This window comes from Saimiri boliviensis, chromosome 2 (assembly GCF_048565385.1).
Source record: "Saimiri boliviensis isolate mSaiBol1 chromosome 2, mSaiBol1.pri, whole genome shotgun sequence".
NCBI lineage: Eukaryota > Metazoa > Chordata > Mammalia > Primates > Cebidae > Saimiri > Saimiri boliviensis.
This window is the reverse complement of record NC_133450.1, coordinates 47,681,902-47,693,456: the sequence shown is the minus strand read 5'-3', so window position 1 is coordinate 47,693,456 and position 11,555 is coordinate 47,681,902. Positions and strand designations below refer to the sequence as shown.

Below are 11,555 nucleotides of genomic sequence, written 5' to 3'. Positions count from 1 at the left end.
CCAGGCCCTGCACAGTGCCCCCAGGCTCTTGGAGGTCATGGTGCCCCATACCTGTCTCCAACACACACTCAGTTTGCTTCCTAGACATTGCTTCCCTTTTGATTCCCAGCTGCTGTTCAGGAGTGGAAAGCTATGGCTCCTAAAGTTACATACACGAGCATCCCCTCCCACAGAGCATGAACAGTTCAAACCTGGTGGCGGTGGTTGCCAGCCAGTCCGAGAGGGGTGGGGAATTAGCGCCCCCAACTCTGACCTAGATCTCCATCACCACCCACATTCTTCCTTACATTCTCACCAGTCTTCAGCCCCCCTCAGACTCCCCACTACCAAACGTTCACCCCCATTCGGACACATCCCATTGAGTCCACCCCAGCCCATCCCTTCGCATCTCTCCCAGGGTCCACATTGCCCTTCCCTGAAGGGGCTGAAGCGGGGAGGCGATGGTGTTAGGAGAGACAAAACCAAGTCGGGTAGAATACCAGGGGAGTCCGGCTTTTGCACAGGAAGGGGACGGGCTGTCCTGTCGGGGAAGTGGGAGGGGGCCCGCGGCGCCGGGAGGGAAGCTCCTGTCGCCCGGGACTCCGAGCCAGAGCGCAGCAGCAAGCGTGACTCCGCCACCAGGCCCCTGGCTCTCTCCCCTGGCCCAGCCCACTCCGCTGCGCCAGCGCCGCGGGCAGTGAGTTTCGGGGACAGGGGAACCCGGGGCTCCCTCGCACCAACCCCAAGTCCTGCCCCCCTGGCAATGAGGCTTTGCTAGGGCACCTCCACACTCCGGGTATGAGGGGGGAGGAGGAAAGGACTGAGGGGTCCCCTCATCGCCAGCTGGGAGCGGGCTGGGAGGCCGCCGGGAGGGCCTGAAAAAGGAGAAGGAGTTGCCGCGAGGTTTGGGGCGCGCGGTGATAGCGGCTTGGAGCGCGTGAGAAAGACCCAGGTGGGGCCCGCTGGGCCGAAGGAGGTAACCCGGAGCCCGGCCTTTGCCAGCCCCGGGGCTCGGGGCGGGAGAGATCATGGCCCGCCTCTTCAGCCCCCGGCCGCCCCCCAGCGAAGACCTCTTCTACGAGACCTACTACAGCCTGAGCCAGCAGTACCCGTTGCTGCTGCTGCTGCTGGGGATCATGCTCTGCGCGCTCGCGGCGCTGCTCGCCGTGGCCTGGGCCAGCGGCAGGGTGAGCCGGATCTCCGCTGCGGGAGGGTCGCTGCCTGGGGGGCATTTTCGGGGTTGGGGTTGGTGGGGTCTTCTTTTCGATATGTTTTCGCTGCTGGGAGCCGAGAAAGAAAGGACCGTTGAGCCTGGCTAGGAACTGCAGTGACCCTGGGCAAGTCACTCTACCCTTCTGAGTCTGCACTGGGACAAAGCTGAGCCCTGGTTGCTTCCCGTTTCTGTCCCGGTTCCGAAAAAGTTCGGGAGCATCTGTGGTCTGCAGGTTCCACAATAAATCCATTGCCGGATTTTCCAGTTTTCCAAAGGGGAAATTCTAGGAGGCCCCTGGGGAATTCATTTCCTGGCTTTCTCTCCCTCTTAGGGGATGTGGGGCAGTTGTACCCATAGACTCCCAGAAGGCACCCTCCAACCCGGCCCTCACTGAGTCCCAAAATAAACCCATTCCAATTTGTTTGGGGAGGAAGGGGGTCTTCAATCCAATTCTAGAAATAGCTTGTCCCGGGTTTTCTTTTCACTTCTTGGAGGCAAGGTGGGAAAATCACCGGGCGCGGCCAATCCTTGCTGGTCCAGGCCGAAATCCGGAAAGAGGTGGGGACAAAAGTCGGGGACGGCGGTGAGACTTCTGCGAAGAGTTGAGGCAGGTGGCGAGATCGCAGCCCTGGTGGCCAGGGAGGTGCGGGACTCGGCGAGTCCTGGCGTACTGCCTCCGCCGCCCTCCAAGCTGCCAGCCACTGGCCCAGGCGCCGGGAATCTCCTGAGCAAATTGGCCAGATTTGGAGACATTCATTCTGAAGTGCCTTCTTGTGAGCTAGGATCTATCTTTCACTTGCTTCACAACACCGTGGTTCCCTTTTTATTTTAAAGCAAGAACAACAACAAAACAAAACCCCAGGCTCTGAAAGGTCATGTATTCACAAATAGGGGATGGGAGCCAGTTCTTCTGGGTAGCTGTCCCAGGCTCAGCGAGATAATAGGTTGGACCACAAGAGGCTGGGCGCGATGGCTCACGCCTGTAATGCCAGCACTTTTGGAGGCCGAGGTTGGAGATCGCTTGAGCCCAGGAGTTCGAGACCAGCCCGGGCAATTTGGCGAGACCCTGTCTCTACTAAAAATACAAAATAATAATAATAATTGGCCGGGCGTGGTGACGGGAACCGGTAATCCCAGCTACTCGGGAGGCTGAGGCACAAGAATCGCTTGAACCCGGGAGGCAGAAGTTGCAGTGAGCCGAGATCGCGCCACGAAACTCCAGCCTGGGCGACAGAGCGAGATGTCTCAAAAAAAAAAAAAAAAAAAAAAAAAAAAAAAAAAAAAAACCAACAAAACCACACGAGGTTGCTGAGTCTAGATAAAAACAGTAGGACACCAGCAATTTCAAATGGTTCAACCGAAAATGAATGGCAAGTGGAGGTGCCTTGCCTCCTTTTCGTACTTGGGCTCGAGACACCTTTCAGAAATGGGCTGAGGGCCGAGCTGCCGGTTCTTCCTTTACCAGGTTCGTTCCTTCTCCCTGTCAAAATCTTGCCTCGCACACCCCTTGCCCACAGGAGCTGGCCTCAGATCCGAGCTTCCTGACCACTGTGCTGTGCGCGCTGGGCGGCTTCTCGCTGCTGCTGGGCCTCGCTTCCCGCGAGCAGCGGCTGCAGCGCTGGACGCGACCCCTGTCGGGCTTGGTGTGGGCCGCGCTGCTAGCGCTAGGCCACGCCTTCCTGTTCACCGGGGGCGTGGTGAGCGCCTGGGACCAGGTGAGAGGGGCGGCAGGCCGGGCAGCGGGGACAGCCCGAGCCTTGAATAGCGCCACTTGGACCTTCTTCAGCTTCCCGCGCCCCTCCCCCAGGTGTCCTATTTTCTCTTCGTCATCTTCACGGTGTATGCCATGCTGCCCTTGGGCATGCGAGACGCCACCGTCGCGGGCCTCGCCTCCTCACTCTCGCATCTGCTGGTCCTCGGGCTGTATCTTGGGCCACAGCCGGACTCACGGCCCGCGCTGCTGCCGCAGGTGAGCACGCAAGTAGCACAGGCTGCGCTCGGGACGGCTCTGCCACTGGTTTGCTCCTTTCGGGGGATGGTTGAGCTGTGACTCCAAGGCAGGGTTCAACGCTGGGCGAAGGATACACAGATCCAACCGTGCTTTCGTGGAACCGGTACACCAGTGCGGTACAGTGCCTGCTGTTACCGGAAGAGGGTTCCAGGCCTCAGGGAAGGAAGTCGTGTCGCGGTTTGCCGGGGGATCAGGCAGGTGGCGACAGATGTGGCTAATGAAACCTTCACAGAGAATGTGAAAAAAAAAAAAAAAAAAAAAAAAGTTTTGTGCGACAGGAGTGAGTAGCGACAGTGGAGTGGTATTCCAGGCAGAGGAAATGTACCTGCAAAGGTTTCCAGACCGAAGAGGTCGTGTTGGTGCAGCAGCCGAGAGTCTGGAGCAGGGAGTATCTGGGAAGGGAGAAGCCCCTCGGGATGCCACAGGGTGGCACCTCTCGTCCAACAACACTTAGGTCCCTCACTGTAGAGTCCAGTCTTCCCCAGCCAGTGTTTGAGACCAACTGAAGCTACATAGGACAACCACCCGGGGCCCGTGTCCTCTGAGGCTGGCCCTCACCCACAGTTGGCGGCAAACGCGGTGCTGTTTCTGTGCGGGAACGTGCTGGGAGTGTACCATAAGGCGCTGATGGAGCGCGCCCTGCGGGCCACGTTCCGGGAGGCACTCAGCTCCCTGCACTCGCGGCGGAGGCTGGACACCGAGAAGAAGCACCAGGTCAGCCGGGCCTAGGAAGGCAGACCAGTGTTCCAAGAGAGGAGTTGCTTAGATTACATAACGAGGCTTCTTCACAAGTTGAGTGACTCTGGGCAGTTTTCTTGACCTGTTTTCTCTTTTGTATAAAACATGGGTATTGCCCACCTTAGAAGGTTGTGAGGCTCAAACAACAGCTTATAAAAAGCACTTTAAAGCATTATATTAAGTGGAGAACAGTCCCTGAAGGTGATCATTGTAGGATGGAGTGTTGGGGCCCTGCTGTGTGCAGCAGGAGGACTTGGGAGAGCATCCTGGAGAGCACCTGGGGTGGGCAGGGCAGTGTGGGCTCCTGAGTGATTTTGGGGGCAGGGGCTCATGGCTTTAAGGTGCAGAAGAGTTGGTGCTCATAGTGACCTCTTCCAGGAACACCTTCTTTTGTCCATCCTTCCTGCCTACCTGGCACGAGAGATGAAGGCAGAGATCATGGCACGGCTGCAGGCAGGTCAGGGGTCACGGCCAGAGAGCACCAACAATTTCCACAGCCTCTATGTCAAGAGGCACCAGGGAGTCAGGTATGAGTAAGGATGACTGGAGGGGAGGGGCCTGTGGACTGAGATCCTGGCCCCACTGACACAGTCTGCCCTATGTAGCGTGCTGTATGCTGACATCGTGGGCTTCACACGGCTGGCCAGCGAGTGTTCCCCTAAGGAGCTGGTGCTCATGCTCAATGAGCTCTTTGGCAAATTCGACCAGATTGCCAAGGTCAGAGGGGGCTTCCTTCCCCGCCCAGGGACCCTCAAACATCCCATCCTCGGTAGCCCATTCCAAGGAAAATTCCCACCTCATAAGACCCCATGCCCACTTCAACCCATGCAGATCCCCAAATATTCCAATGGAAAGGAGGAAACCCTCTCAAACATTCCCAACATGAAGCAGCTCACCACACAGCTCAAACCCACAGAGATCTCTCAATATCTTTGCAGATGTCCCAACTACAATGCCTCAAACATGCTCAGAGCCCCAACACATGTGTTTCTGGACACTACCACCAAATCTGTAGAGATATTCTGATATTCTAACCTAAGGAGGCCCTTTCAAGAGAAATTTCTGCCCTATGCAACCTCAGCCCAGCAACCTACTTAGATCCCAGGGATGCCTCCAAGCAACCAATTCTTGGATTCCCCCCAACCTCTCAATCCCGAGACCAGTACCATATACTTAACTCTGGGTGCCCCCTTCACATGCCAAAAGTGGAAAGAGCCACAGACATCCTGCTCTTGAGGAAACCCTTCTGAGAAAGAGATCTGCATGGAAGACAGTCAGCCCCATGTCAAGCTAAAGGAGTTCCTAGATCTGACCTAGACACTACCCTACCTTGGAAGTTCTTCAGGAATACCACACTCCCCACTTTTCCCAACTCCCTCCTACCCTTCTGGCCTCTAACCCAGGTTCCTCTACACACCCACATACACGCTCCCAGGAGCATGAATGCATGCGGATCAAGATCCTGGGGGACTGTTACTACTGTGTCTCCGGGCTGCCACTCTCACTGCCAGACCATGCCATCAACTGCGTGCGCATGGGGTTGGACATGTGCCGGGCCATCAGGTCAGCTCAGGCAGTGGGCAGGAGGGATGCTGAGGGTGGATGTGGGAGGCAACAGGCAGCTGGCAGAAGTCCTCTTTGTGAGAAGCACGGGTGCCGCCCAGGCAGGCCTGAGGGTAGGACTCAGATTGTCCCACACACACTCTGTCTGCTCAGGAAACTTCGGGCAGCTACCGGCGTGGACATCAACATGCGTGTGGGTGTGCACTCAGGCAGCGTACTCTGCGGAGTCATCGGGCTGCAGAAGTGGCAGTATGATGTTTGGTCCCATGATGTCACACTGGCTAACCACATGGAGGCAGGCGGTGTACCAGGGTGAGACCTGGGGCCCTAGGCAACCAACCAGGCCTACCACAGGCTGCCACTCTTTTCATTAGTTCCTTAAGATGAGCAAAGATGAGTACCTTAAGATGAGTCTGATGTGGGACTCGGGGAGACCCTAGGGTGCAGGGAGGGGAGCTGGGAGGCACGCCCTGTAACATAGGGTCCTTCTTGAAGTCAGACCTCCAGGAATGACCTTTGAAAGACATGAAATGTTTGTCAGTTCTAGGAGCCAGGAAGCAGGATGGGGAATAGGAGGTTTAAAGGCCGTTCCTGCTAACCCCTTCTTCCCCCCACCTTCCAGGCGAGTGCACATCACAGGGGCTACCCTGGCCCTGTTGGCAGGGGCTTATGCTGTGGAGGACGCAGGCATGGAACATCGGGACCCCTACCTTCGGGAGCTAGGGGAGCCTACCTACCTGGTCATTGATCCGCGGGTAAAAGCCCAGCCAGGACCCCGTAGGCTGACCCACACAAACCATCTCACAGCCAACAGACCTGATCTCTTCTGTGCCAGAGATTGAGTTCCTGGGTCCTAGTGGGGGGTGGAGGGAGAATGAGGAACTGTCTGTGGTCTTTACTCTCAGCTCTCCTGTGCCCCAGGCAGAGGAGGAGGATGAGAAGGGCACTGCACGGGGCTTGCTGTCTTCGCTCGAGGGCCCCAAGATGCGTCCATCACTGCTGATGACCCGCTACCTGGAGTCCTGGGGCGCAGCCAAGCCTTTTGCCCACCTGAGCCACGTCGACAGCCCGGTGTCCACCTCCACCCCTCTCCCGGTATGTGCACCTTCATCCTGAGCCCCAGAGCTTAGGTAAACTCACCCCCAGTATTCTCGGGCCCCAGCCCAGCCTTCCCTGCCCCCACCACAAGTGAGTCACTTAATGATTTGTGACGTCCCAAAATCCTGAACTGTCTGGTCACCCCAGTCACTGGTTCAGGCCCTTCCTTGACCCTCCTTCCAGAGGAAGAGCCCTCCAGCTACCCTCAGAGATAATACAAGATCCCCACAGACCCCATGTTCATAACTCCCCTGCCTCCACTCAGGAGATAGCCTTCCCCTGACATCACAAAGGCAGTTGAACTCCCACTTCCTCCTGACTCTGATTCTAGGGCTGTGCACCTATAGCACCAGGAAATGTCTCTGTTTAAGTCAATTCCTGTAACTGCGTGCTCTCTCCTTCAATCCCCCCAACATTGGAGAGTGGGGGAAGGACACTGGTAGCAGTGATTGCAGGAAGTACTTATTTCCAAGTGTTAGCATGAGGTAGGGGAGAGGTCAGAGGGTTAAGCCAGCAGGAGGAAGATGAAGGAAGAAGCCGAGTCTCAGCTCACTGTTGCAGGATGAGGCCTCCAGCGTGGGTGAAGTGGTGTGTGGGGATTGCTATAAGCCCAGGGACTGTAAGATGACCTTAGGTGCAATTACATGGTAGGAATGCCTGCCAGGGCCCATGCTAGACCTCCTGCCACTTTCCACCAGTGTGCAGGCTAGGGAGTATCAGGGTGGAAAAGCCAGACCCCTTGTTCAAAGATGTCTCTGGAGGCAGGACCTCACTAGCACAGAAATCCACTTAGCCCCTGAAGTTCCGGGGGCTGGGTCAAATATTAGAAATCTTGCCAGGCACGGTGGCTCATGCCTGTAATCCCAGCACTTTGGGAGGCTGAGGCAGACAGATAGTTTGAGGTCAGTAGTTTGAGATCAGCCTGGCCAACATGGTAAAATCCCGTCTCTATTAAAAATACGAAAATTAGCCAGGCGTGGTGGTACATGCCTGTAATTGCAACTACTTGGGAGGCTGAGGCAGAAGAATCACTTGAACCTGGAAGGTGGAGGTTGCAATGAGCTGAGATCATGCCACAGCACTCTACCCTGGGCAACAGAGCAAAACTCCATCTCAAAAAAAAAAAAAAAAAAGATGTCCTGAAAATCACCATTGGCTTACCCCTAAACAATGTGAAACTTTGAGTGGTGGGGCAGGGGCAGTGTGTGTGTGTTTGTTCATCCATTCATTCCTTCTACGTTTTCTGAACACCTACTGTGTGGCAGGCATTAGGCCAGTTCTTGAAAAGATCGAAATCAGTAAGATGTTTCCCTGCCTTCAAATAGTTTACAGGTGTTGGGAGGGGGCAGATAGGTAGTTTGAAAAAAGTTAGTCCCATATACAGGTGCATGGATGGACTCACACCTAAAACATATCATTCCCTCTCAATATCTTTCCTTCTCCCTTTCTCTCTCCCATACACCAGGCTTTAGTTTGAGGGATGATGTGACATGAGACTCTGCTTCCTCTGCATAGACCACAGGGAGCAGGGAGAAATGCTCACCATATTTCCTGTACTAGGCAGTGGCCCACAAAGCTTCATTCCCTCTCAGCAGCTGCTTTCTTTGCCTCCTCATTTTCATATCACTCCTTGTACTGTGCATTCCTTTTGATGAGGAAGAGAATGACTGTAATAGGGTTTACTTCCTTTCTTCTTCTTCTTTCTTCTCCTTACTTTGTTATCCGCCACTACACCTCTCAGCTCAGCCTGGCTGACCTCAGGAAAGGTCAGAAAGGAGTCAGAATGTTTATCATTGCTACTTCAATTTATACCAACAGAGTTTTGTTTTTTTTTTTTTTTTTTTTTTTTGGCATCCAAGGGTGATGGGAAAGTCCCTGCCTTTGGAATTTGTGCACTCTTAAGGGAAAGTGAGACATAGAATCTACAGCCACTCAAGCCTATAGAAGACAGAGTTGCCCAGGAAGTGATAGAAACTATGAGGAAATCAAGAGTATAAAGATCCTGGGGGTCGGCCAGGCATGGTGGCTCTTGCCTGTAATCCCAGCACTTTGGGAGTTTGAGGCAGGCAGATCACCTGAGGTCAGGAGTTTGAGACCAGCCTGACCAACGTGGTGAAACCCTGTCTCTACTAAAAATACAAAAATTAGCTGGGCGTGGTGGCACACACCTGTAATCCCAGCTACTTAGAAGGCTGTGGCAGGAGAATCACTTGAACCCGGGAGGCAGAGTCTGCAGTGAGCTGAGATCGCGTCACTGCACTCCAGCCTGGGTGACAGAGCAAGACACAACCTCACCCCCCCCCCCAAAAAAAAAAAAAAAAGATCCTGGGAGTCTAGTGAGCCAGGGGGAAACTTTAAGGAAATTCAAACCTCCCCTTCAAGGGCAGGTAGGATTTGGGAGAGAGAGAGGTCATTAGAGGGAGCAGAAAGAGCCCAGTCAAATGCCCAAGGTCAAGGATATGTATAGAGCATGTAGTGTGGCATGTATAGAGCATGTAGTGTGGCTCGTGGTGTACCTCACTGCGGGAAAATCACCCACCATGCCCACCTCCCCCATGTGCTTTCCCAACAGGAGAAGGCCCTGGCTTCCTTTAGCCCCCAGTGGAGCCTGGATCGGTGAGGAGTCCTGAGAGTCTTTACCAGTGGGGCTGTCTGGGTGACCCTTCCATCCACCCTGGGGGGCTGCTCCTGCTTTGCCCAGATGCTCTGAGGGTCTCTGTGGTGATGGGCTTGGCTCTCACTGTGCAGGAGCCGTACTCCCCGGGGACTAGATGATGAACTGGACACCGGGGATGCCAAGTTCTTCCAGGTCATTGAGCAGCTCAACTCGCAGAAGTACGGAGAACAAAGAGGGCTGGGAGGGAGGTGGAGGAGGGATGGTACTCCGTGAGGGCCTGAGGGAAGACTCCCCTGACCACCCTGTCTTGTTCTCACTCTGCCCTCTTCCTGCCCTACCCTGCCCTCTGCTCTCTGGTGCTCTCACCCACCCTCCCACCTCCCACCAGACAGTGGAAGCAGTCAAAGGACTTCAACCCACTGACACTGTACTTCAGAGAGAAGGAGATGGAGAAAGAGGTGGGCTGCAGAGTGGGCAGCACCAAAGGACTTCCCAACTTTAGTTCCTTAGCCCTGGGGAGGGGTCAGTGCTTGGGTGTCCTCCCCAGGTCTGCTTAGTTTGTGATCCTAGGAGTGAGGAGCTTGTGCCTCTCTCTAAAGGAAAGTCACTCTGTAGACTGAGTTACTGGGTGGTAGTGGGAGAACAGAGGGTAGCTCCTTAGAGAACTGGTAGGGTCTACGTGGAACTGAACTGGAGGCTGGGCAGTGAGGCTGAGGAGCCCACCTCTTGCCTGGGAGTGATGTCTTCAAGGTGATGGGCAGCACTGGGCCCTGTCTCCACCTCCGGCCCCCTCACTTTCAGTACCGACTCTCTGCACTCCCCGCCTTCAAATACTATGAAGCCTGCACCTTCCTGGTTTTTCTCTCCAACTTCATCATCCAGATGCTAGTGACCAACAGGTGAGAGCACCCCGGGCAAGGGAGGCCCCGGCTGTCATAAGCTAATTCCCTTGCCCTCATGACCCCTGCCCTCATTTTCTTCCTTCACCCTTTCCCCTTAGCTTCAGGCTCTTACCAGCAGAGGAAATGTGTGTTCTGGGGAAAATGATAATCACAGCCCTTATCTTAACCTTGTACATCCTGTGGACTTTCTGCACAGCACAAGCATTTTCTCATGAACGTCTCTTTTGGTGCCAATAACATCCCCATGAAGGCGGGTTTGTTTCATTAAGAAACCCAAATCTGGCAGCAAATGCGTGAGCTTAGAAAGTAGTCCCTCATTCCTAGTTCACTGCTAGGAGGGACAAGGACTTGTTCTTAACTTGGCCAGGTGGCCAGGTGCGGTGGCCCATGCCTGTAATCCCAGTATTTTGGGAGGCTGAAGTGGGTGGATCACCAGAGGTCAGGAGTTTGATACCAGCCTGGCCAACATGGTGAATCCCTGTCTCTATTAAAAACACGAAAATTTACCAGAGGTGATGGCGGGTGCCTGTAATCTCAGCTACTCGGGTAGTTGAGGCAGGAGAATCGCTGGACTTGGGAAGCAGAGTTTGCAGTGAGCCGAGATCATGCCACTGCACTTCAGCTTGGGCAACAGAGCAAGACTCTATCTCAAAACAAAACAAAAGAAAACGCAGCAAGGTTAAAGAGCTTTGGCCTAGAGGCCCAGAGATCGGTCTGCGGTAGCCTCAGCCATTCTTGTGAGCCCCCACTGCCCACCACATGGATCCCTGTTCCACCCAACACTGTTCTAGACCCTTAAGCTAGCCAACCCAGATCATCAGAATGCAATGTCTTCTATCAGCCGGGACCCCACCGCCAGCCAACCCAGACCCCCAGAACCACTTCCCCCATCTCCCACCTGGCTCACACAGCACCTGCATAGCACACAGGGAGCCTGTTCCGGCACTTCAAGTCCTCGCTTTTGTCTCCCTTTAGGCCCCCAGCTCTGGCCATCACCTATAGCATCACCTTCCTCCTCTTCCTCCTCCTCCTTTTTGTCTGCTTCTCAGAGGACCTGATGGTGAGGTGGGCTGAGGGGTGGAAGTGGCATGGCAGAGCCCTGGTCACACCTGTCCTGAAGATGATGCCCCAGCCCCATGGCTAAGATGCTCATGCTCCCTCCACAGAGGTGTGTCCTGAAAGGTCCCAAGATGCTGCACTGGCTGCCTGCACTGTCTGGCCTTGTGGCCACAAGACCGGGACTGAGAATAGCCTTGGGCACCGCCACCATCCTCCTTGTCTTTGGCACGGCCATTAGCAGCCTGGTGAGGACAGAGGGGGCCCTATCCACCATCATCAGGGCATACTGGACCTGCCAGGGACTGAAAGGGAACCCTTGGATTTGGGCAGGCAGCTGGACTAAGCCCAGGGGATGCTGGCAATGTTGTATAAATA

General features: G+C 55.0%; 1 protein-coding gene across 2 annotated transcripts in view; it reads left to right on the top strand.

The window, feature by feature from the left end:
* The first annotated feature begins 572 nt into the window (after positions 1-572).
* Positions 573-11,555, top strand: part of ADCY4 (adenylate cyclase 4) — a 16,551-nt gene continuing 5,568 nt past the window's right edge. For both annotated transcript variants that reach the window (XM_010334995.3, XM_003924262.4), the window contains exons 1-16: positions 573-1,166; positions 2,710-2,907; positions 3,000-3,161; positions 3,768-3,917; positions 4,320-4,468; positions 4,547-4,658; positions 5,377-5,504; positions 5,658-5,816; positions 6,127-6,259; positions 6,426-6,599; positions 9,175-9,218; positions 9,351-9,437; positions 9,608-9,677; positions 10,021-10,118; positions 11,097-11,181; positions 11,288-11,425. In XM_010334995.3, the coding sequence (XP_010333297.1) occupies positions 1,008-1,166; positions 2,710-2,907; positions 3,000-3,161; positions 3,768-3,917; positions 4,320-4,468; positions 4,547-4,658; positions 5,377-5,504; positions 5,658-5,816; positions 6,127-6,259; positions 6,426-6,599; positions 9,175-9,218; positions 9,351-9,437; positions 9,608-9,677; positions 10,021-10,118; positions 11,097-11,181; positions 11,288-11,425 (2,046 nt within the window). In that variant the 5' untranslated portion in view covers positions 573-1,007. The remainder of the gene's footprint in view (positions 1,167-2,709; positions 2,908-2,999; positions 3,162-3,767; positions 3,918-4,319; positions 4,469-4,546; positions 4,659-5,376; positions 5,505-5,657; positions 5,817-6,126; positions 6,260-6,425; positions 6,600-9,174; positions 9,219-9,350; positions 9,438-9,607; positions 9,678-10,020; positions 10,119-11,096; positions 11,182-11,287; positions 11,426-11,555) is intronic.